The sequence below is a fragment of the Durio zibethinus genome, chromosome 23 (genome assembly GCF_047325235.1).
Source record: "Durio zibethinus cultivar Kanyao isolate XHJ-2024 chromosome 23, ASM4732523v1, whole genome shotgun sequence".
Classification (NCBI taxonomy): Eukaryota; Viridiplantae; Streptophyta; class Magnoliopsida; order Malvales; family Malvaceae; genus Durio; species Durio zibethinus.
In genome coordinates, this window is record NC_143184.1 from 19,752,933 (window position 1) to 19,780,342 (window position 27,410).

Here is a 27,410-nt window from a genome sequence, read left to right on the forward strand (position 1 = left end):
TAAACTAATTCTAATTGAACCGAAGGAACACCTCTTACTATACTAGCTATAAAAGTTAGTTTCCTATGGTAGGGAGTCAACTGCTCTTATGTTAAATTTTGTACCAAGACCTTAGTACCTTTCTAGAATTCATAAGTCTTTTAGTCTAAGCAGTTGACTGCTCTTTTAGGTATGAACATGGTAGTCGACTGCTTCTATAATATGCTATCTTTCATTGATTTTTTAATGTTATGTTTGGTATATAATATAATGATAAGATAGAATAAAATGATATTATGAATATGATTAAATTAAATAATATAATTCATATCTTATATTTAATGTCTACAAAGATTAAAATAGGATAATTTATTTATTGATCAAAATTATCGTTTCTCAAAGTTTATATAATTTAAATTATTAATATAATTTTTAAAGGTATAATAAAACATGTAAATTTAATCTTATAGATTAAAAATAATCTTTTCCACTTTGAGAGAATTAAATCATCTTATACCAAGAATACGATAATTCTTCTTGTAATCATATCCTTTTCAATTAGATACAAATCAAATATAATATAAAATAATTATCATACTATCCTATCTATCATTCTATGCATCAAACATGACCTAAGTCTATAATCAATCCTATATATTGACTATGGAACATTACCTTAAGCTATTAAACAACTTAATATGAATTTTCTTTTCATTAAGTCTTTATTTAATCATATTATTTTCATATTTTGAAAATATTTCTAACAAAAAAATAGAATTTCACCATTGATCCCGATTTTCATGCGTTTCTCGTTATCCTAAGATAGATACACAACATACTAAGGATACACAAGATACCCATAACAAGGATTCCCATGTATTTCCCACTATTTTAAGATAAATACACAACCAATCTAAAAACAAATTCGAGAAAAAAAAACTCAAAAAATTTCAAAAAAAAATTTCTTCTCTTTCTTCGTCCCACTATCTTCCACTAATTACACTTGCTTATGATTAATGAAACAAATAACATTAACTATTTATAGAGCCCCACTACTTAGTTACAAAGAATTTCTATTTGTTAAGAATTGTTATCCATTTAAGTATACTTATCCCTAAATAAATTTAATCACCGTATAATTATCAAATCAATAGAATTTTACTGAAATTAAAATTAATTTTAACTTAAAATTTGAGTTAATCGCTAACTTTTTTTTTTCAACTATAACAGGAATATTAAATTAGCCAAAGCACAAATGGGTTAAAAAAACCAAAATGCAAGAACTTTTATCTTCATTTATGACTTTTCAAGCTTCCTTTTGGTTTTCTTAGCTTTAGTTTGTTGTTTGGTTTTGAGCACTTTAACCTTGTAACTTTTGTCAACATTGATAAAAATGATATGTAACTCGTTTGATCAAGGTCAAGATAGTGAAACGTGTAGCCAAATTTTGTCCCAACATGTTTCACTATGAAATTATAAATTAATGGCCTCACACTCACAGTGCCATTTAAGCAGTACTTTATATTAAAAACAACTATTACATATTATTAATGTCCGCATCAAACAAATAACATCAATCAGATTGCACAACAAGCATCATTTCGGCTGCATCGCCATCGGAATGTTAAGCTCCCAACAACCTGGACGATTGTTAAATGGTTTGAGTGAGTTTTCTTGATTGCCGAATACAGAATTTAGACACATAAGCTTATCAAAAGAATCCTTACCTTTGAAGCCGTGACTGCGACCGCCTGGTGCTGCAGAAAAGAAATGCAGAGTTGTTAGCTGAAATGCTTATAATTGAAATTAATGGCCATGAATTTGGTTGTTTTTCCGAGAAATCTTGAAAAGTAATGGTGGATTGGAAATTTAAGTAACATGCCTCTGTGTGGGCTGTGGTTTGCCTGCTGGCTTTGAGTCTGATTGTTGAGTTTCATCACTTGCAAAGGGTACATTCTTTACCTGTACAAGTTTCAAAAATAAGCGCAAGTTCCTGATATTAAATACAGATCTAGAATCAAAGCAGTGAAAGATGCATTGTTTATAATAAGGTACCAGATTCCTGAATTGCAGACTATAAAATGCTTGAATATATCTCTGTTTCGCTTGTTTCTGATCCTTGTTCAATTGTTTCCAGAAGCTATAGATGGATCCCATATTCAATACCTTGTTTGCATAAATTTTCCAGGTGTAGCTACACATATAGCCAACAAATAATCAAGAAAAGACCAAGTCAGTGCTTTAATCTCTAAAAGGAAAAAAAAAATTCAATCTTGCAATTACAAGTAATCAGCAGCCATGGTTATAATTACCATTCATTTATGCGTTTCAAGCCATCGGCTGAAAACTGATTCCAGTATCCTGGATTCGCCTTGCACTTCTCAAAGAAATCAGCAATTTTGTTGCTTGACTCATCTCCGTTGGTCGGATTAACGTGGAAACCAGAAACTCCGTCCACAATGATTTCAGCTGGGCCTCCCTGATTGGTTGCAAAGGTAGGCAAACCACAGTTCATTGCCTCAATGACTGTAAGACCAAATGCTTCATACAGAGCAGGCTGAACAAAAGCACCCTTTGTATCAGCAATGAAGCGATAGAGTTCACCATTTCTATTCCTATCAGTCTGTGCCGCTATCCATCTGATCTGGCCCTTAAGTTGGTACTTCTCTATCAGTGCATGCATCTTTTTTATTTCAGCCATTTCTTCTCTATCTTTTGATTTAGAGGGATCAAAGAAGCCCCCTACTATCACAAGGTTGACCAAGCTTCTCAGCCTCTTGTTTTTCCCATACCATTCAGTTAATCCAGTCAAGTTTTTCACAGTGTCAAATCTTGCCATGGAGAAGATAATAGGCTTCTTCCTGTCAGCTAGATAACCACTGTTTTTGAAATACAGTAAGATCAAATAAGATGTTGGATGATCCTGAATCCTAAGCGTTTTTGAAGCAAAATGATTCAATAAACCTGCACTTACATGTGTTCATCATTATCCACTTTACTGTACAGAAGTTCTTCAATAGCAGGATGAAATGATGTGAATCGTTTTTCGGTCTCTGTGTATGGGAAGTATACGGATTGATCAGCTCCAGGAGCAGCGATGTTGAATTTGGGGTCATAAACGTTGATGCCTGAAACAACTCTACAGAGACCTGGGAGTGTAAATGCAGCATGGCTCTCATACTGTCCGGGTCTTTCTTTACTGTAAACAAAAGAGCTGAATTCAATGTGACAAATGCTATGTCCTTTTTCTCTTTGTTTTTCCCCAAAATTTGCATTTCAATTTGACTGTAATAATAAATGAGATTTTATTGCAGAAAAATAGAAAAATAAATGAGATTTCAGTTCAGTAAAAAAAAAAAAAAGTTGATTTTCTTCCAATCGATCCGAAAGCAAATGCATTCAAATACTTTCCAGTCAAGATTAGGCAACCTATTAACCAATAATAGTAGGAATGAAGGTATGGCTAATTTTCTGACCTCCCTGCAATCTCCTGGTATGTACTTGTTATAATGAAATCTGTTGCATTCATTGAAATTGTATCAGCTATGAATTGGCATGAAAAGTGATACTTTGGATCAAGTTCCTTCCACTTGATGTCTGAGTCTTCATACTTGGTCTTCTCTAAAGCATGCGCAATAGTAGCCTAAGTTGAAATACTTATTATAAATTAGCATCCATAAGTAACTAAATCTGGCAGTGAAAGCAACTTGGGCTATGTAAACTGATAAAAGACGACACCTGGGTTATCCCGAGCTTGCTAGCTATTAGAGATGCTACTAAATTCCCATCAGTGTAGTTTCCAATAATAAGATCTGGTTTTCCCTCCATTGCATCCTGGATCTTGGATGTAACATCCTAATGATATCCAAAGAAAAGTGAGCAATTGGTAAGAACAAATGTCCATTACAGATATGAATGGATGCGGCATGAACTTATATATAGATCATGAGTAGAGATAAACACATGCCTGAGCAAACCTCTCAAGATAGGGATAAATATCAAAGCGTGAAACCCATCGGCGCAGGACTCCAGTTTCTGTCCTGAAGGGCACACGGAGGATATGACTGTATTTGGTGCCAATGATTGGTTCCCACTCCTGGTTGCACTTGGTTCCTCGGGCATCAGGTATGAGTCGTGTGACCTGTTATGGTCGAATATTATGATTCATCAATTCCACACCACTCAAACTGCAAAATCTTGATTAGGAAATTAGGAAATTAATCTTTAATTGCTATATGAGAAATTCACCACAAGAATTTGAGGCTTCATGTTGAGCCCTTGGCATTTGATTCGGAGGAGCAATTCCTCCTCTATGGCCTTCACTTGATCTAAAATGTAAACAACCTGTTTTAATTTTCCCAAAAATGTCAGATTGTATATGGTTGTTACAAGAATGCAACATTATAATATTTGTTTCTGCATAGGTGACTTCATTTCATACCTGGCCACCAGTGTCTGGCAAGCCAAGGACATCTGACTGCCCAAAATAGCCATGGGGAGAGAATATTAGAACCTTGAATATTATGGGAAGTTTGCTAAAAAACTTGTTCAAATTCTGGGGATCAGGGGCTTGGAGCACTTCTGAGAGTGATCTTATTGTCTCTTGCACTCTTTCAGCAGTATCACCCCAGCCTCTCTCAAAGCCCCATTCCTTGAACCTGAAAGAAAACATTAGATATAAGAAGCAATCATCAAGGACTGATGAAAAAAAATGAATTAATTGATGGGTAGTTTCTTACCTTAGCTCCAAACTTTCATATGGGGTGTCCTTGGGAAGATCTGAGAGGGAAACTTCGGCTACTATAAGAGCCATCTGAAGCTTTGCTGCTGTGTTAAGCGTCTCATTTATCATAAGTTTCTGCGGATTATGAAATGCAGAAAGTTGAGAAAATAACCTTAATTTGCATTAACTAGTCTTTGGAAACTTATGGTATCATATACCTCTCCTTGATATTCCAGTGAGAGTAAGTGATCAACAAGAGGTTGTGCATTTTCCACACGCCCACTTAGCTTGGCAGTTATGAACTTAGACACAAAATTGAGTCCATTTCCAATAGAAGAAGACATGGTTAATTTTGGTATTGAGAAGTCAAACGCTCCAAAATCCACCTCCAACGCATTTTCATCTGTCGACCTGTAATGTAAACATCTCTTGGAGCTTCAGCACGTACGCAACAAGATTAGAAAAGCATGCATTCAATAGCATTAACATATATACCAATTCTCATCGATTATGATCTCTTTGAGTTTCAAGTAGTCGGAGGAGGAGATTTGTTTGACGTCTGAGAGATCGAGGGAGTTCACCTTAACAAATTCCCAATAGCCAGGAGTTGGTCTTGCAGCAAAGGTGATATGAGGGGGAATAACAACCGCCTCCTGCATGTCATAAGTGAATTTTTTTTATTATTATTATTATTACATTTGAAAATGCTATGAGAATTAAGGAAAAAAAGACGAATGTATTAACCTGAACGACTGGGGAAAACATGGTGCCCAAGGAGCCCTCCAGGATCCGATCTCTCTCACTCTTGTCATCTATCACCTTCTCCAGTTCATCCCTCAACTCTTGAATCTTCAAAATCCTTCTTCCCTTCTCCATGTACCTAGCAAAGCACCTTTTCATGTAGTACTGGCTCTGCTTCAGGGCATTTGGCATGTTGTCAGCTATGGAGTCGGTACGCTTCAAGGTCGATGTAGAGGCCATTTTTTTTTTCCTTATAATTGTGCTTTGGAAATGCTGGAAGCTAAGCAAAAGCAGCTTAATTGATCTGTAGTACTAGATAGTTCATATATAGGTGATATATATATATATATATCTTTATGCTTGCTTGCCTTTTGGTTTGATGAAATATGTAACAGAGGGAAGAGAAATTAAGCAAAGAATTTGTAAGAAGAAACTGAGGCCATCCAAAGGAAAAGATGAAGGCATAACTTATTCTTTTCTTTTCGTGCTGGTAACATGATTCGTGCAATGTTCCTTACTCCAACCAACTACAGCCTCTTATATGTAGCCAACTACCTGCACGCAGGGTAGAAGGTTGAGTTTGATACAACCACTTATTGTTCTTCTCCCTCCAATTTTAGCATATATACAATTTCCAAATCTAGTAATTGAAGCCTGCCAAATTGTTTTGCCTTTAACTTTATCTATAATTGTATTTTTCTTACAATTTACTAGTAACTTCGTTAATAACATTATCTTCGGTAAGAGGGAAAGAAAATGAAAGGAACTAAAAAATGTGAGGAAATAAAAAAAAGAAATGAGAGGAAGCAAGTTATTTTTTTTATTGTGCTTAATACAAAGAATGGAAAATCAAAGGAAAGAAATAAGTTTTGAGTAAAGTTATAAATAAACTTATTAATTTAAGTTGAATCAATTTTTTCTCACATTTAAAAAGATTGGATTTAAAAAAAAAAAAAAAGAAATGTGCAAATCCACTCATTCTCCTATCCTACTAAATGAAAAAATAGTGAAAAGAAAATAATATTTTCTTCCACATTTGTTTCTTCATACATCTTTTCCTCTTAACAAACACAATGTAAAGGATTAAAACATGTTAATTATGAATTTGTTTGCACCTGGTGCCAAGCAGGAGCGAAGTTAAGAGGGCAGGCAAAAGCCAAAATCCCTACAAAAATTTTTTATCTTCTTTATTGTACAGTGATCAATCCAACCTAGTTATTACCTTGGTCGCTTTTTTATTGAAATTAGATTTTATTTTTTATTATTATTATATTTTTTTACCAATTCTCTACTTTGCCTCTCAAATTTGAGCATTTTCTCTATTCTGTCCTACGCCTTCTTTACGCCTTTCAATTTTTTTTTTTTTTTTTAATTTTTGCACTTTCTCTTTCTCTTTGTTCAAAATTTGTCCGAGTACTATACGCAAATGTTGCATTTATAGTTGGTCTCTGTTCTATTGTTGGTACAAATTAAGTATTGTACTTTCAACCATTGTTATTTTTTATCCAACAATTGAGATTGTTTGGATTCTTTCACAAAATTCCAAATCAAGATAAAAAAACAGTTTTTTATGAAACATAAAACAAAATAATGAATGAAAATTTAGAAAATTAAAAATAAATATTTTATTTTTTTGAAAATTTTGAAAAAAAATATTTTAAATCTAAATAATAAAAAGCTTAAAATAAGTATTAATTTTTATTAAAATATTAAAAACATAATCTTTGTTTTATATAAAACTATTTTTTTTTTTAATTTTGAAAAGAACAATCCTTCAAATTTCTCTCTCATTCTCTCACTTTTTTCCCTACGCTTGACCTAGCTAATGATGCTAAATCAATATGGGATGGTCAAATCGATTCTCCCCTCTTTCTTCTTTCTTTCACGTTCCCTCTCCTTTGACTGTTTCTCATCTCTTTCGTTATCCCATTGTTTCGAGTTTTTAGTTTTTTAAAGAACTGAGAAATTATTTTTATTTTCAAATTTTCACTTTTTTTAAAATAAAAATTATTTTTTATTAAAAATGCTTTTTAGTTTTAAGATGTTAAAAAAAAATACTTTTAAAATTTTTTATAATTAGTCAATATTATCAATAACCGACTCTACTGCAATAGATTTAATGTCACGTTAGCATCATTCAACATGATTAATGTCACATCAATATGTTGGGTATAAGAATCTTAACAATTGTTGAAAGTATAAAGACTCAGTTTGTACAAATGATAGACGAGAGGCATAAATCTAACAATCTTGTATGGTACATAAGGACGGAATTCAGAATTTCACGTTTCTTGTCTAATACAAATGATTGCAAAAAACTGGCTTTGGTTCTTTTTTTTTTTTTTTTTAATTTCATCTTAAACAAATCAAAATTTGAGTAAAATGTACGAAACATCCATGATTTTTGTGTAGCATTATTTTATTTGAAGAGGGCAATCATTTTTGTGTGGCATTATTTTATTTGAAGAGGGCAATCAAATATATGAGTTGAAATAAAAAAGAGTGGTTCGGGAATTTGTATTTCTAAAGGGATACAATGTTAGAGGCAGGCATTTATATAAGGAAACGTTTATATAATTTATTTTATTTATAGTATGAATAAATCTCAAGATAATTGGAATAAAGGCTACCTATCACAAAAAAAAAAAAAAAAGCCCGTTAAGATGATTAAAGCTTGTAGACACTTTATTTAGTTCAAAGCTCAAATCAATTGGGTTTGGATATGTTTTAAGCTTAATTATCTAATTTTTTATATTTTTTATATCTTATTTATTTATTTATCTTTTAGTTTTTTATTTTTTTGATTTTAAATTTTTATCATAAATTATGTCAATAAAATTTGTTGATTAATTTAAGCACTAATCAAGAATGATATCAACAATTAAGATTAAAACATGATCTCTTCAAATATTAAAGGAATGTTAAAAAAAAATTCAAATTAGAGAATCAAAGTCAAACTTAATTTGAGAAATTTTAAAGGCTTATGAAAATTAAAGAAAATAAAAAAAATTTCATAAATTAATTAAACAGATTTTAATGATAATTAAAAAAATAAATTTAAAGCATAATCAAATCTATAATTTTTTTCATTTAATGCAAATCCCTAAAATTTCTAGCAGAAGATCCTATATAAACACCAATTAACCACACACAAAAAAGAGGAAAAAATAAAATTATAGGGATCTGAGTTTTCTAATTTTAGGGGGGAATCGTTCAAGCAAATTTTGAGATTTTTTTTTGTTATCTAATTTTATTTTGTTCTAAGTTTAATTTGATTTGTTTTTGGGTTTCTTGAATTTGAGTTTCAATTTTTGAGTTTGATTTCATATGTTGTTTGAGTTTTTGAGATTTTTACTGAGATTTTCTATTGGCATTTGATTTTGGGATTTTTGTTGGGTTTCCAAGAATTTAAAAATTTTTCTGAGTTTTTTTTAGGTTTAGGATGAACTTTTTGGTTGAAGTTTAAAGTTTTTGCGTGAACCCAATGACCCCTATGAAGATTCATGCTTCAAGCTTAACTCGATCACGAGTTTTCATTTTTTTTTCTTCTTTCATCTTATTATCTATTTTGATTTGATTTTATTTGATTTTACTTTTTTTTTTTTTTTCATTTTATTTTTAGATTTTTACTTATTATTATTATTATTTTCATCTTTAATTATTATTTTACTTATTACTTTCAATTGAAAATTTATTATTTATTTTTTTAAAATGCCTTTATGAATTTCATTTTATTTATTAATTTATTGAAAAATAATAACAAAAAAATGTTTCTAAAATAAATTCATAAATTTTACCAAACTATTAGAGATTTTTCATGAATTTAAATTTTTTATAAATTCTACCAAACTATTGGAGAATCTCATAAATTAATTTTTATAAAAAATTATTACTAATAAAATATTTTATTTTGATCCTACCAAATTATTGGAGGATTTGCATTTTAAATTAAGTCTTACTAAACTATTAAAAAATTTAATACATTTTCTAAAAATATATTTATAAGGAAATCTCACCAAACTATTAAAGGATTTACATCAAAGTAAATCTTACTAAATTATTGAAAGATTTTACTAATTATTTTCTTGAATAAAAATATATTAATGAATCTGATGACGAAGCTTCTTCAAAGTAGAATATTAGTCTCCATGAATACTTTTGAGGTGAGAGTTATCTTAAATTGTTATCTAACTATTGGAGTAATTTTAAGATCAATTTTCAATATTAAATATTTTGATAAATTATAAATATAGTTAAGTCTTGGATAATTTGAAATCAAACTGGTACCATAATTTGAATGGCTGCTATGAGGGTGCTATAATGTTCCTTACGTGTAACCACACTCCTAAATCTAAACTTTGGTTTCATTGACTAAAATCTAATATTTAAAGATATCTAAGTCAATTTTGAGACTTTTTTTTAAATATGACAAATTCGATCAGGTGACTAATCACACCTTAACAAAAAGATTGGTGGTGACTCCTAAAATCTATGTCTAACGGTAAGTTTACGATCTATACCTTATGATAATTTGACGACTCTACTTAAAAAATCAAGAGCAAGGCCAGTAAATGATTTCTTATTATCCAAGCTTAACCTAATAAATTTAAGATTTTCTTCTATTGCTTATATCTTATTATTTATTCATTTATTCATTTTATATATTTTTCATTCATTTGCATATGCATAACATGAGCTTTACACCCGAATTATGTCCCTTAAGATAGGGTAAAATACCTACGCCTTCGTGAGATTTCATGTCTCTATATAAGTTAGCAAAAAACTTTCACTCAAATTGAACCCTTTCCACTTGTAGCCTATAATGGGTGATGATTGGGATGCCTTACTAATTTATGGACAATGATGTGAAGAATTATTTAGGAACTTGTTGAGTCAACCCTAAACCACCTATAATGAGCCGTAATAAACTTAACCCATAGGTAGAGCCATGTCTTTCCTTTTTGTAGAAATAATCCAAAGTAGGTCGCATACCTTTGAGTTATGCACTAAGTTGTTTTATTTTTTTCTATTTCTTTGTATTGGCTGCTAGCTTTGTTCTTGTTTGTTACTTCTGTTCATGAATCATGTTAGCATCAATTAGTTCACATTTATTTATTTATTTATTTATTTGTTTGCTTGTATGTTTTCATTCATTTCATGCATCTTACTCATTCATAGATAATCATCATTCATTCATCATGTCATTGCATAATAAAAATCTTTTACTCATTTAGAGTAGCAGTTTAAAAAAGATGAGAGATCAATTAAAGGCACAGATCCAAGCTTTAGAACTTAACCAAGAAAATTTTGGGCATAACCTAAGAAATAAAAATGCAACTTACCAAGCTGGTAGAAAAAAGGTTAAAAATCTTGAAGCAACCCATTCTCAAGAATCTTTATCAACTCTAATCCATATATGCATTAAACAACCACTTTGTCAGGATAAAAAAGTCACTTATAATATTGATGTTGGTCTAAGTCATGCCAATGCATCCAGTGGCCTAAGAAAAGACTAAGTTAGAGAAGAAGCGGAAGAGATAAAGACTTTAATCTTTCACTAACTTACATATTGAATCATACCCAAATCCCCAATCGGTTATTCCTAAACAACCAATTTTGGCATCTTAAATAAGACCTATTTCTATTCAACCTTCACAGATTAGCCCATACCCATATACTTTCCTGATTATGAATTATGCTTTTCAAAATCTTTTTGCTTATCAACCCATCTGGCAGCCAAGTTTTCCAATGAACTTTTAGGCATATACACCAAATTCTACTCCAAGATCTACACTTGTGAGTAAAAAAAACTACTTAACTTAAAAAATCATTAAGTTAAAAAAAAAAAAAGCCATAATTGATCCAATCCTTGTGACTTACACTACATTACTTTAACTACTCCTTGAAAATTATCAAATCGCACCAATTCCTATAAAGCCAGTAAAACTACCTTATCCTAAATAGTTTGATGTTGAAACTCGATGTGATTATCACTTTGGGATTGCATTGCTTTCCAACATAATGTGCAAGGTTTAATTAGAGATGGTGCATTGAGTTTTGGAGGGTATTGCATAGTCATAGTGGCTGAAGAACTTGTCCATGGCAGTACAAATTCTTAAAGCTAGAGAATAAGATCAGGTAAAAAATTTTAAGATTTTTTAAGAAATGTTTTTGGACATTTTTGTCAAAATAATTTTTAATTTTTAATTAGAGATTTTTTTTTCTTCTCTTATATGATAGAATTTAATGCATGCATCCATTCATTCATATATAAAATTTTTTTCTTGGATAAATGCACAATAGACATTATCTTAATTTTTAATTGTGGCAATAAAGTTTAAGAGCCAAAACAACATAGTCGGGTTGAGAAAACGAGAGTAGATTTGGCCTAGATAATGGAAATACTAAAAAATTTGAATAGAGAGAAAGAGGTGAAAGAAACTCATATACAAGCATCCTAAAGGGCATAATCACAACAAGCATCACCTTTTAGGGCATACTTTTGTTATGGAATACCTTTAATAGATTCACCAATTTCAGTCTTTAATGATTCTGAAAAACTATCAAAACTAAAAGAAAGTTCATTTGAAACAACAGAAGATTCAGGTGCTCAAAAGAAAATGGATCTCATAAAAGAGAAACTTTGAACTATCAAAGAAATAGAATTTTATGGATCTTTGGATGCATTGAAGCTTTGCTTGGTGCCAGAAGTGATTGTTCCACCTAAGTTCAAGGTTTCAGAATTTGAAAAATATGATGAGACTAAGTGCCCAATGACTTACGTCACTATATACTATAGAAAGATGGCTGCCCATGCCTGTTATGACAAACTCTTGATTTATGTATTCCAAGATAGTCTTATGGGATGTGCTGCTAGGTGGTATGCTCAGTTGAATAAAACTTGAATAATTTCATGAAAAGAATTAGCTAGAGCATTCATAACTTAGTACAAACATATTGTAGAATTAGCCTAGATTGATTATTTCTACAAAGTATGGAGAAAAAAGATGTTGAAAGTTTCAAAGAATATGCTCAAAAGTGGAAACATGCTACTACCTAGGTTCAACCTTCTTTAATAAAAAGAAAACTATAATCTTGTTTGTTAACACTCTTAAAACTCTATACTATGAAAGAATGATTGGAAATACAATGAAGAATTTTACCAACATGGTCATATTAGAAGAGATAATAAACAATGCCATCAAAAGTACTAAGCTTAAAGACGAAAATACACTTGGCAGAAAAGGATGTGTGTATACCGAGAATGAAAAAAGAATTCAAGTTGTGATGTATAAAAGGAAACAAGTTGAAAGCTTTACCCCATACATGATGTACCAACTTTACCACCTTATTGTAAATATTTTTCAAAATCCTTATTTTCACTAACCAACCTAACAATCAGCTCTTCACATAAGTCATTATCCCTAATCTGCTACTCAACCATTGAATGGCCAAAAAAGATCAAGAAAACAACTTAAAGAAAATCCTAATTTCAATTTTTGATCTGTTGTCTCTACTGGTAAAGTATTAGTACCTCACCCCAATATCTTTAAAAGTAACTTCGAATCCATCAACCAAGAGTTATGACCTAAATCGTAAATGTGATTATCACATTTTGACTAAGAAATATAGGCAGTTGAAATAAAAAATGGAAAGTCTTATCCATAGTGGCACCTTGACCTAAGAGTTTTTTAAACAATGGAAAGTTGTTTTATCATAGGTTAATTGTTCTTTATATATTGATTTCTTGAACATGAAGCCATTAGTTTCTGATGAGTTTTGATTGTTTGGGTTCCCACAAAAGCATATGAAAAAAAAAAATCTCAAGAAATTTGATGATTACTATTAAGAATAGGTATATTGAGCCATTTCCCTGAATATTTTGTTCTTTTCAATTGGAAGATTAAAAACCTTAAGAATTTCTAAGGATGAAAGTTTCAAAACTTCACTTTATTTGACCACGATGAACATTAAAATTTATTGGTTTTCATTTAAGTTGTGAATAATGAGATAGTCAACTAATTTGTAAAATTTTTTAAGACACTCTCTTAAGCTTTTTAGTTTTTGGTGATTTAATAAATATCACGATTATTTCAAACACGTCACCACCTAAATGCCTTAAGCCATATTTTCTCAATTTTTTCAGTATTTTGGCTTGTGCTATATTCATCTTCTCTTTGAATCTTTTATCAAGCGATCCTCTGTACTCACTTTGGGGTAAATTTATTGAAAAAGTCAAATTTACTTGATGTCTAAAATAACCCTTTTGACTATTCTGACTGATGAACATACATGAGTTGAAAAAAAAGAGCAAAAAAAAAATTGATTATGAAATCATGCATGTGAGGCATTCAAATGAACCTAAAGTCAATCAGAAAATAAGTTGTATCCTGAGAACTGAGTTTCAATAAGTATCCATACTTGAAATGAAAATTGGTTATTTTTTAAATTTCTTTCACAAAAAAAGAAAATATCTATTTGCTACCTCATTTAAGCTTGTTGATTATTCTTTCTGAATGAACCCTAACCAAGGATCACCTTTCAAATTTGGAGGCAAGTTCAAGAAGAAATGGATCTCATCAAGATGGCATGTGATCATGTGCTAAGAGTTAGAAAATAATACCTTATGTTAAGGAGTAACCTTGAAATAAGATAAGTTTAAAAAATTTTAAACTCATACAAAAAAAAAAAAAAAAAAAGAAAGAAAGAAAAGAAAAAAAATGGAAAAAAAATGAAAAGACGTATTTTGAGAAAAGAAAACGTGTCTTTGGAAAACAAATGATCATTGGTTTGATCACCTGTAAATACATTTATAGGCTTAAATCCTTTCTTTCAAAACCCTAAATCCTAGCCTACGTTATGTCCTTTAAAAAGTTCATTTTGATCAAGTATGGATATCTAAATTGAAAAGTTTTTCTTTAGAAAATCACCAATACTTTTTTATTTTGATGAACTTTAAATGCTCAAATGCATCAAGGAATATAGAAAAAAAAGAAAAGAAAATAATTAAGCTTTAGAGTGAAAACCCAAAATGGCATTATACAGGAAGATTTAAACTTTGAAACAAACTCATGCCTTTTCATGTAGCACCAATGAGACTTTTCTTTAAAAACCCAAATATATCGATATCACTATAAAGATTACCTCTAAAATTTAGGCCTTGTTCCTTTTTTTGACCTGAAATTTTGAACCTAACATAGTTAGTCTTGACATTTATTAAAATACCACATATCAAGAACTAAAATGAATGCCAAAATAGATAGCACTTTAAAATACTATTTTTAATTGTGAGCCTAGATGAAAAGATGTTCTTGTTCTCATTTAGTGGCCAAATTCCTGTGGTAGTTAATATCCTTTTTGATGTGCCAAACTATTACATCTTTTTGGATGACTAAATTAAGATTCATTATCCTCATTCGAGGTAATAATCACCAAGTTTTAAGAGAGTTGATCACACACAGAAAAAAGTTATATGGGGCAATTTTTATTGCTATTTTTAGGAAGTTTTTAGAAATATTCAAAATGTGTTGGATATTAATGCTCATGGTGGGAGATAGATGAATGCTATAAGAGACTTTTTGGGGCAAGAAAATGTCAAATGCAAGGGATTGATATTGAAACAACTCACTAGATAAGAAGAATAGTTTTCAAGAATGAAAATGTTGAGAATGTCTACTTTAAGGAATAAAAGAACTTGTTAACTAATTCAAAGGCTATGTTATGGAAAGATGAAGAGAGAAAAAGTTTTGAGAATCCTATTACCATAATTAAGGACATTTGGTATATAATTCATACATTGCATTCATTGCACTTTATGCATTTCTTACATTGTATACATCACATCTTTTTCATATGTTGCATTCATGTTTTTCAGGGGAAAGAGGTGTTGACTTAAATTTTTGATAAAAAAAGGAAACTTTGATTAAACAAGATTTTACCTTAGGGTATATTTGTTAAAATTTTTGAGTAACAGTTTTAAAAAACCTCAAGGTAATTTTTTCTTATAAACCTTCAGGTACATCTTTAAAATTGTTAAACTTTTTTTAAAGTTTTTCGTATAAGATCTATAAGACTTTCGAGCATGATTTTTTAAAAGCTCTAAATATCTATTTTCTTTTTAATGTAGTTGAACATTTTTCTAAAGAAGCTTTTTCAAAGAAGCTTTTTCAAAATTTGATTTATAAGACCTCTGGGCAAGATTCATAAGTTTTTCGATCTAAATCTACTTTAGAGTTAAGATTTATAAGACCTTCGGACATAATCTCGAAGTTTTTCGAGCAAGATTAGTAAGTTTTATGAATTGAATCTGTTTTAGAGTTAAGATTTATAAGACTTCTAAGCATAATCTCTAAATCCTTTAAGTAAGATTTGTGAGTCTTTCGAGCTGAATCTACTTTAAAGTCGAGATTTGAAAGACCTTTGGCTATAATCTCTAAGTTCTTCGAGCAAGATTCGTAAGTCTTTTGAGCTAAATCTGTTTTAGAGTTAAGATTTGTAAAACCTTCAAGTGTAATCTTTAATATCTCCAGGCGTAGTCTCCAAGTCCTGTAGGCATGATCTATAAGACCTTTGAGCATGATTTTTTAAAACTTTCAAGTACAATTTTTTAAAAAAATTATGTAGCATTTGTTTAAAGGAGCATTTTTTAATAAATAATTTGTAAGACCTCCTAGCTTAATTTTCAAGTTCTTTGGACATGATCTGTAAAACCTCCAGCCATAATTGTCAAAATCTTCAGGTGTTATCCTTAATTTTTTAAAAAGTTACGTGCCTTCATTTTTTAAGAGCCTTTTTTTAAAAAAAAAAAGTTGAATAATTTAGGCTTGGACATAATGGGTATCTATATCTTCACACAATTTTTGTTTCACAGAAACTATGTAAATAGGGATAGTTTAGACACCCTATTTAGTGTAAGGCTCAAACTAATTGGGCCCACATTTGATCCAAGCCCAATTGTCCAATTTCCTACAATTCATTTTTATATCTCGTTTGTCTTATTTATTTATCTGGTTTTAAATTTTTATCATAAATCACGTCAATAAATTTTGTGGCGTAATTTAAGCACTAATCAAGGATGATATCGACAATTAAGACTTAAACATGATATCTTCAAATATTAAATGAAGGTTGAAAATAAATTAAATCAGGGAATTAAAGTTGAAATTAATTTAAAAAATTTTGAGGAATTTTGAAAATCAAGGAAAATTGAGATAATTCCATAAATTAATTAAATAGATTTTAAAGAGAATGAAGAAAAAATCAATTCAGAGCATAATGAGATCTGCAATCTTTCCATTTCAATGCAAATCCTTAAAATTCATAGCAAATGGCCCTATATAAACACCAATCAACCGCACAAGAAAAGGGGGAAAAATAAAATTTTAGGGATCTTAGTGTTAGCTCAAAGACTTGAAATGAACCAAGAGGAGGCATGAATTGGTTGATAATAAAATTTTTTAAAATCAATACTTAATAAGTAAAAATTCTGCAAAACAATTTATCTAAGCAAATAAACATAATAAATGAGAGTAAACTAACAATATTAAAAACAAGAGATAGAGATAGAGAATTAGACACCAATATTTATAAAAGTTCGGTCCTTTCTTTAGGCACCTACGTCTTCTCCCTTAACCTCACTTACCAAAGAGTTCAATCCACTATGTGTTGAAAGTTACAACCTAGCTTCTCAAAGCTTTACACAATCAACACCATAAACTCTTAAGGGTTATCTTTTACCTTAAGCTCACAATCTCACAATACAAAATTTTTGAAGTGTTATGCAAACTTAAAGAACCTCTTGAAGGTTGGGTGTTTGCTAGCTTGAAGTACAAAGCTATATTGATAAGAGTATTTAGAAAAAAACTGATATAAGAAGGATTTTCTACACTTTTCTCTCTTTTGAACTGGTTTGAATGTTTGAACAAGATGGTTGGTGGAGTAATAAGTTCTTTGAGCTATTCATACTCTTGATTTGTAGTAGAAGCCTTAATTTATATGTAAAAAGGAGTAGATAGCCGTTGCTTTGGATTTAATACTTCAAACCTACAAAATATCAGACAAAAAATAGTTGTTGGGGCTTTCTGGACACTAGGGGATTGATCCCCTCATTTAGGAGATCGATTGGGTTAGTTATAGGAAAGCCCAATTTTGTGTGAGAAAATGCTTACTCGATCAATCAAGTAACATACCTGATCAATCCCATTTTTAGGTAATCGATCCTCTATATGGGGGGATCGATCCCTTTTGAGGATTTTCAAACCAGAGTCACATTCTGTATAAAAAATAAATCAATCCCTTTAAGGAAGAGATTGATCCGATGCTTAGGTGATCAATCCCCTATGTGGGGGGATCGATCCTTTTTGGTGGATTGTTAACCATGATTGCATTCTGTGTAAAAAATAGATCGATCTTTTTAAGGAAGAGATTGATTGAAAAAGTTTAAACCCCAACCAATCGATCCATACGGGAAAAGGATCAATTGGTTCTTGATGATTTCCTAAGACTTTAGCTATTGAAAGAAAAATGGATCGATCTCTTTAGTCGGAGGATCAATCAGGTAAGGGAGGGGATCAATCCCTTCCCTTAAGGGATCGATCCCTTCTATCAAAACATGCCTTAATCCATTTTGTTTTGAGAATTTGCTTTGTTTTAGTTCCTAAATGAATTTTGGCAAGATAGAAGGTTGAAAAAATGTTCAATTTAAGATTAGAAGAGTTTGATTCAAGTTAGGCAAATTTTTGTTTTGTTAATTCAAAACTTTTAATCAATTCAATGCTAACACTTAATTTTCTAGAGGAATCACTCAAGAAAATTCTAAGATTTTTTTTCTTTGGGTTCTATGACTTTATTTCATCCTAAGTTTGATTTGATTTGCTTTTGAGTTTGCTGAATTTGGGTTTCAACTTCTGAGTTTGATTTCATATTCTATTGAGTTTTTGATTTTTTTTTGGGTTTTCTGTTGGCTTTTGATTCTGAGATATCTATTAAGTTTTCAAGAATCTAAATTTTTTTTTTGGTTTTTTTAGGTTTATGATGAACTTTGCGGTTGAAATTTGAAATTTTTGCATAAACCTGACTATTCGCGTGAAAATCCATGCTTCAAGCTCGATTTAATCACAGGTTTTCCTTTTTTTTTTTTCTTTCATCCTATTTTATGTTTTCATTTCATTTCATTTTACTTTTTCTATTTTATTTTTAGCTTTTTTATTTTTACTTATTATTATTATTATTTTCCCTTTAATTATTATTTACTCATTACTTTAAATTTAAATTTTACTATCTATTTTTTTAAAATGCCTTTATGAATTTCATTTTATTTATTTATTTATTTAAAAATAATAACCTAAAAAATGTTTTTTAAAGTAAATTCATAAATTCTACTAAACTATTGGAGAATTTTTCGTGAATTTAAATTTTTTATATATTCTACCAAACTATTGGAGAATTTTATAAATTAATTTTTATAAAAAAATATTACTAATAAAATATTTTGTTTTGATCCTACCAAACCATTGAAAAATTTAATACATTTTCTAAAAATAAATTTAGAAGGAAATCTCACTAAATTATTAGGAGATTTGCGTAAAAGTAAATCTTACTAAATTATTGGAAGATTTTTTTAATTATTTTCTTGAATAAAAATATATTAATGAATCCGACGAAAGAGCCTCTTCAGAATAAGATACTAGTCTTAATGAATACTTTTGAGGTAAGCGAATTATCATAAATTGCTACCAAACTATTATAGTAATTCTAAGATCTATTTTCAATATTAAATATTTTGGTAAATCATAAATATAATTAAAGATTAGATAATTTGAAATCAAACTAGTATCATCCTTTGAATAGGTGTTGAAAGGGTGTTATAATATTCCTTACACGTAACCGTATTTTTGAATCTAAAATCTGGTTTCGTAAACTAAAATCTAATATTTAAATATGCCTAATTTAATCTTGAGATACCTTTTTAAATAGGATAGATTAGATCAGGTGGTCAATTATACCTTAATAAAAGATATTGGTGGCAACTCCTAAAATTTATATCTAATGGTAAATTCACAAATTTATACGTTATAACAAGGCTCATAACGAACAATAAACATTTTTTTTTTGTTTGGGCCACTTAGATTAAAAATGTAATTTTAGGCCTAATTTAGGAACCTTTTTTTTTTTTTTTATATATAGGTATCAAGCAGTTTAATTTAAATTTTTACATGGGTTAAAGGGCTTGTCAAATATGATCAAATTTGAGTCAAACTTGTACAATAATTTTTTAAGCTAAACAAAAAATATTTTACTATGAAATAATTATTTTATTTTAATTTAATTCTAAAATATATTGAATATTCATATAAAAATATTTTTAAATACTTAAAAAATATAAATTTAAATAATATGGGTTTAAGTGACTGTCCAAACCTTATGCAAACTTTTAGAAGTGTTATAAAGACCTATCTTAACTTATTTGACATATGAACACATCTAATTTAATTTTCTATTGAAGATAAATAATTTCATATTTCTAACAAAAAAAAATTATATTTGTGCCTCAATAATTATACAGATTAGGTTTACTTGAGTAAAATTAAGGAGTCATTTAGTATTATTGTATGTTTATGTTTTATATTTTATGTTTGTTAAAATTTTAATTTGTTTTATTTTTAATTTATTGAATTTGAATGTATGTTTGAATAAAATGTTTTTATTTTAAAAATGTAAAAACGAAAACATGTAAGAGAAAGTGGTTAAAGTTTTTAGGTTCCTTTTGTTATTAATAATATAATAATATTAATATAATAATATTTATTAATATATTATTTATAAATATAATATTATTTATGAATATATTATTTATTAATATAATATTTATAAATATAGTATGTATTAATAGTATTTATTAATATATTATTTATAATATAATATTTATATAATAAAATATTATTTTGTTATTATAATAATTATAGCGCCACTATAGAAGTTTAATTGTAATTTTGTGAATAGTGTTTGCATGGTAACAATATCAAATTACTTTTTAAAAAAATTGAAAACACCAATTTTCTCTTTTCAATCATTTTCAAACATTTTTAAAACTTTATTTTTAGTTTTCAAAAATAGAAAATGAATTTGTTTTAATTTTCAAAAAAACTAAAAATGAAAATAAAAAATAAAAAACAAAAGATCCCTAATTTTGTTGATTCAAATGAAATTGGTTTAAGCAAGCGTAGTGGAATTGTTATAAAAGGCTAACCAGCACGCAGAGGATGTGATGAGAAAAGTGAGGAGGAAAAGAAGAAATTAAGGCCATCATTTGGCATTGCATTGCATGTGGTGAGTAAAACAGAGTTGGATTTCTTTCAATTAGTTTCATCCCCTGAATGGTGGAGGATCATATTGATATTGGCAAATGACAACCCCCACTTTTGAAGGAATATTGATAAGAGAAAACAAAATCAAGGGAAAAGGCATGTGCCACAACCACCATGGCCATTGGGTCCAATTTGCATCCACATCCATATATATATATATATTATATATATATATATATACTGCACAAAAATGAAAATTTAATGGCTGTTTTTTAGTGGCATTTTTAAATAAACGTTATAAAGTTTTATGTTTTTATAAGGTTAGTGGTGTGTTTTTTATAAAACACCACCAAATTCTTATATAGTGGCATTTGGATTTAAAAATGCTATTAAAAATATATTTTGGTGGCATTTGTTGTCCTAAACATCGCTATATACTTTGATTTTTATAAATTTCAAGGCATTTATAATGTAAATGCCGTTAATTACAAATCTAAAAAAACTCAAGGGGCGTTTGGTTCGGGAGAATCCATACATTTTCCCTCAAAATCTTACTATTGAGTGTGATTCCAATGTTTGATTCAAGGTAATATGATTCTGAGAAAAACTGGCAGATTCTTAATAGTACCCAAAGTCTTGGAATAAAAAATCCACCTCTCCTTGTGGTGTTCTAGGATTCTGGAAGGGAAAGTAGCATTATTTTCGAATTTGACCTGACTAAAAAATTGTGAAATAGCCATTATCATTTTGAAAAGCATGTATGGAAATGCATGTAAGTTAGTTAGAGGTATCTGCTAGTAAAAAAATTGATTTATATATGGTGTTTGGTATGAAAAATGCATTAAATAATCCATTACAAAAAATTGAATGGGGTTATTCAAGGTGTTTCTGATAAAAAAATGCCTTGAATAATCCCCTCTAATTTTTTATTATGGATTATTCAAGGCATTTTTACCTAGAAAATGCCTTTAATAATCTTTTACAAAAAATTAAATGGGATTATTCAAGGCGTTTCTAGCTAAAAATGCCTTCAATAATCCCTTTCAATTTTTATGAAGAGATTGTTTAAGATGTTTTTAGCTAAAAATACTTGAAATAATCCCTTGGTACTTTTTTTGGATTATTCAAGGTATTTTTCTCCAAAAAGCCTTGAATAATCCCTAACAAAAAGTTGAACAAGATTATTCAAGGTATTTCTAGCCAAAAATGTCTTGAATAATCCCCTTCAATTTTTTTGAGGGGATTATTCAAGGTATTTTTGGCCAGAAACGCCTTGAATAACCCAATTTAATTTTTTGTAAAGATTATTCAAGGCGTTTCTAGCCAAAAATACCTTGAATAATTCAAAAAAGAGTTTTGTTTTTGAATAATGGCATTTTTAAATTAAAAGCCGCTAAGGGTAAGAAAGTTAGTGGTGTTTCTATAAGAAAATGCTGCTAAATTTTTCTTAAATTTCAAACTCGTGAGACCCCAATTCTACGTTTCTTTTCCCTACTCACTTCTTCCATTTCTGCTCAGTTTAAGTCGCTTTCTTCTCATTTTTTATCTAAGTTTTAGTCATTTTATGGTCAATTTTCATCTTCTTTCTTTTTGTTTTTGCCATTTTTGGTTAAATTCCTAAACTTTTTGTATGATTTATTAGGTTAAATCCCTAAACTTTCTGCCTGATTTGTTACATTTCTGTCATCGTTCAAGCTCTATTGGTAAGCTTCATTTTAACATTGGCAATTTTTAGTGTTTGGTTGTTCTTTTTTCTTTTTTTGATCAATTTATTTTGTTATTGTAGTTCTGAGTTTGGTTTTATTTGATTGGTGAGAAAAATTCAAAATAGAACAAAAAGTGAAAGAAATAAGATTTTTCTCTAAAAAACTTGAAATTGAACGTTGAATTTATTTATAAACATGAATAAAATTTTAGATTTAATTTTTTTTCAACAGAATATTTTTGAAATTACTAAAAAATTAATAGTTGTTAACATGAATTTGTTGATTCATTCAAGATATCCTTAGAAAACCATTCTAAAATAGTTTATTATGTTTTAAATGTAATTTGAGTATTAAATAGGCTTTTATGGGACCTTTTTTGGTTTCTTATCACTTTCATACAAATTACAATGTACAAGTATTTTTAACTCGATTTTACTTCTTTTACTATTTTTTTGTCTTTATTCGCTGGTAATTTAATGAGTTTGTTATTAAGTTATGTAAACTGGAACATATATCAGATATTTACTTGGACTTATGGATCCTGACTGGTAAAATATTCATATAAAGATGTTGCTGAGTGCTTTTAGGCTTTATCCCTCATTAAAGGACAAATGGGTGTTTGTGTTGTTTGTAGTTTATAGGTTCTGTGCATTGTCTATTTGTCATTGATGTCATTGCTTGGTAGAAGTTTATTTTTTTACTAAAGTTATTGATATAGGATTTTTTTTTCTTGTGTAGCCAATGCCGTCAATTGCCAAAACTAGCAATCGTGTTTGCAAATAAACGTGGGCAGAGACTAGCATGCATATGCATGTCTAGTGGTATGCATGTGCTTGTCTCCTTGATTTCATGTTAATGTTACTAGTTACCATATTCAATTAGATTTTTTAGTATTTTCCTTCAATTTTAAGACTATTCCAATATCTGTTATTTTTATCTGGGGTATGTCATATACCTAAACTTTACATCTTCAATTCAAAAGGAAATAGGTAAAACTTTTGTAAGGTACTTGTAAAGTACTTTGCATTTCTACTTACGGAGTGGAAGGGATGATGAAATGAGACTAGGAAGAGACATTTTTGCATTTCAAAATATCGGTATGCTTCATATAAAAAAATGTGCGTATGTCGATGAATATATTTTGCCTATACTTTATTGTTACCTAAATTTTCTCATCTCATCTTGGCATTTGTTTTGTTTGTTTTTCCAAATTATATTGTTTGATGAAATGACTTAATCTTGCTTAAAAAGATTCATTGTGCATGAAAACCATCAATAATAGAAGATAGATAACCACAAAAAGGCATCTATATTTATTTATGAATGCTGCAAGGTAAAGTATTTGCCACATACTTAATCTTCTTTTGTTACACTGTAGATTTTAAGCAAATGAAAGTAGAAAGAGAACAGAAGTGTGTTAAAATTCAAGAAGAACATGTTAGAATAGACCAAGAGTGTGCAAGATTTCAGCAGTTACATGATCGATTCAATACTTTTATGAATTTTGTGCAACAACAATTTTCAAAAACTAATCTAAGTGGTCCACCAACTTAGGTATTATATTTAGTAACTATTTATATTTTTTAATATAAAAAATAGCTTATTATTAAGTGTTAAAATTTGTATTACTTTATTCGGTAGGTTCTTAAGTATGCTAGTGACCAAGGTGAAAAAAATCTTTCATGAAATAGTAATGTTCCAAATCTATACAGTCATCAATTTCATACATTTTAAATTTTTGGTTAATGTACTAAAATAATTTGAATGTTATTGCATATATTAAACTTTATGTTTCATCTATATTGAAACAAATTATGTATTTATAATAGTCAGTTTATGAATTTAAGTTTATTTTTATTTCTTTTAATATTTTTATTTAATGATAATAATAAATTTTAAAAGAAATTTTAAAAAATAAATTTCTTAATTTAGCGGCGTTTGTGCCTAAAAATGCCGCTAAATGCCAAAATATAGTGGAGCTTTCTACTATAAACACCACTAACTTAGTGGCATTTTATATTATGAACTCTACTAAATTTAACGGCACTTTCTAATAAAAACCTAAATGTTGAATTTAGTGGCATTTGTTCTTAAAAGTGCCACTAAGTTAATAGTGTTTTTCTAAAAGCGTCGTTATTTTCTCTGATGTAGGTATAGCTAACACTATTAGTGGTATTTTTGACAAACGCCACTAATCTTTTAGTGGCGTTTATAGACGCCGCTAAACGTAAAAAAAAATGTCACTAAAAACCTAATCCCTTGTATGTATAATAATAACAAGTCAAGCAAGCCAGAATTAAAGCTTGAAGAAACGCACATAAAATAAATAAAAAAAAAGAAAAGAAAACATTAAATATTAGAAAATGGTAATGAAAGTCTATGGTCCAATAAGAGCAGCTTGCCTCCAAAGGGTTGTGGCCTGCCTTCTCGAGAGATGTTGAAATTGAGATTGTTCACGTCAATCTTGATGCAGGAGAGCATAAAAAACCCGATTTCCTCCTCCATCAAGTACGTCAATTTTCATTCAATCATTCTTCTTCTTCTTATTATTCTTGTATAACTAAAACTTATCTTTTGTCATTTTATCAATGCCTTAATACATGTATTATCACCATTTATTTATAACTCATTTAAAATTTCACATTTGGTATGCAGCCGTTTGGACAAGTCCCAGCCATAGAGGATGGAGACTTGAAACTTTTTGGTAATATTGTTGGAATCGGTTTGATGATGTTATCTGGTCTACCGTAATATATAATTAAGAATATATTAATTATTAATTCTGGTATTAAACAAATTAGATGTAGCACCCTACAATTGATTTACGATAATGTATGCATGTAATTTCACTCTATTTAAAGAGCTAGTTTCATATCCTTTTCCTTGTATCAAAAACAAGTTTTATACTAGACATTTTATGGACTATTATATTAAGTTTTTGAATTTTTTAAGCAAAGTTGGAGGGTCGGCATATTTTTCATTTGACTATATTTAAATTAATAAATTAAATATAATAACTAAATGGATCAGTGGTGGATCAGTGGCTTGAAGTGGAAGCACACAATTTCAATGACTTGGTCTACACTCTGGTCCTTCAACTGGTGATCCTGCCACGAATGGGAAAGTAGGGCGACTTGGCCTTGGCGCACAGCTGTGAGCAAAAGCTGGAGAAAGTCTTGCACATTTACGAGCAACGCTTGTCCAACACCACCTATCTTGCTGGAGATTCATTCACGTTGGCTGATCTTAGCCATCTACCAGGCATTAGATACTTGGTCAACGATGCTGCAATGGGGCACTTAGTGGCCCAAAGGAACCATGTCGATGCATGGTGGGAGGCCATTTCCAACCGAAATGCTGGCAAGAAGCTGATGAAGCTCGCTAATTACTGATTACTTTACTAGTGTGTTTCACCTTTACATCTTTTTGCTTGTTGCGTATCAAATCTTCTGCATGCAAGTATGCCTTCTAAGCGATCATAATTGAGTTGGAGATTTTCTCCTTTTTCTTTTTTCATTCTGTTTGTGGTTGTGGAACAATTGTAAACTTAATTTTTCAAAAGACTTATTTTGAATATAATTGATTGTTAATTTTTAAATAAAAATATAAATATAAGATCATTGACATATATAGAGAACCAAAAGTTTCACGTTGTTGGACTTCAAAGGATATAACAATAGCAAATCATTGTTAACCACTCTTTCTTAGCTTCAGTTTGTAGAACTTATTGGTAGTTTAGAATGTGATGCATTCCATATTGGATAGAAAGATTTAATTATTGATGAATAAATTTAATTTTTGTATTAATTTTATTCATATTTTAAATAATTATGTTTGAACAGAATTATCATATGACAAATGGTTATAACTATTTGAATATAAATAGATTATTATTCGTAGAAGTCAAGATTATACAAAAAGTCATAACCATCTGAATATAAGTTTATGTCTGTTCATTCATTATAAATAAATCTGTCAGTACAATCATTTTCACTGTTTTTGATTGAAGAGTTTGAGGTTTTATTGTATTCTAAATGCATAATTACCTTTATGAAAGTGTTCTTCATGCCTCAGAGCCAAAATTATTTTCTATTATTTCTTTTCTCTTATTTATTTTTTCTAACAATTTAAAGGTAATTATGAGAAATTTATATTTTGCATAAGGAACATACAAGGAAAAAAAATTGGCATGATTTGGAGATTAATATTAGAGGAGGCTCAAGATGTCAAAAGATTAATGTTTTCATGGACCAAAATGTTAATTTTCATCAAGATCTTCATTAAAGGTATTTATTGTATTTTTTGCATAATTATTGGTAAAAAGATTGACTGAATGAGATAAATACATTAATAATTAATACAAATACAAATAATTGCAACTATTTGAACAGTTATCTAATTCAAATCATTATGACCTTTTGTTTTATCATAAAACAAATGCTTTTGTTCATATAAGTTTGTTCTGAATAAAGTAATACTAATCTATTAATATTTCAAAAATTAATAAGAATTTAAAAAATAAATGTATTTATCAAACTAGTTTAAATAGTTATGATTATTTGACAAATTATTTATTTCAAATCGTTATGACTTCTTATCCTATTATAAAACAATTATTTTTGTTCATACAAGCTTATATGAATTAAAATAATACTAATTTATTAATATTTTGACAATTAATAAGTAAAAAAATTTTAAAAAAATATGTTTACTGAACTATATCAAGTAGTCATGACTATTTGAATAATTATCTATTTTAAATTGTTATGACCTTTTGGTTTGTCATAAAAGATTTATTTTTGTTTATATAAGTTTATTCAAAATAAAATAGTACTAATTTATTAATATTTTGGAAAATAATAACAAAGAGAATTAAAAAAAGAATCGTTTATCAAACAAGTTTAAATAATTATAACTATTTGAACAATTATCTATTTATATTATTTTATTTTGAAT

At 29.0% G+C, this 27,410-nt stretch overlaps 1 protein-coding gene and 1 pseudogene across 1 annotated transcript; one reads left to right on the forward strand and one right to left on the reverse strand.

Annotated features, from left to right (window-relative positions):
• Positions 1–1,416: 1,416 nt before the first annotated feature.
• LOC111314681 (sucrose synthase 5-like) lies at positions 1,417–5,757 on the reverse strand. The gene is made up of 15 exons (XM_022916291.2): positions 5,447–5,757; positions 5,198–5,355; positions 4,921–5,113; positions 4,719–4,837; positions 4,421–4,637; positions 4,228–4,323; positions 3,947–4,120; positions 3,718–3,834; positions 3,456–3,622; positions 2,954–3,178; positions 2,292–2,858; positions 2,035–2,173; positions 1,862–1,941; positions 1,707–1,736; positions 1,417–1,619 (listed from the first exon to the last, which is right to left on the reverse strand). Exons 1-15 carry the CDS (start codon positions 5,681–5,683, stop codon positions 1,604–1,606), a joined length of 2,535 nt encoding a protein of 844 aa, XP_022772026.1. The 5' UTR covers positions 5,684–5,757; the 3' UTR covers positions 1,417–1,603.
• An 18,808-nt stretch (positions 5,758–24,565) lies between these two features.
• On the forward strand, positions 24,566–25,846 carry LOC111313612 (glutathione S-transferase F11 pseudogene; annotated as a pseudogene).
• The last annotated feature ends 1,564 nt before the right edge of the window (positions 25,847–27,410 follow it).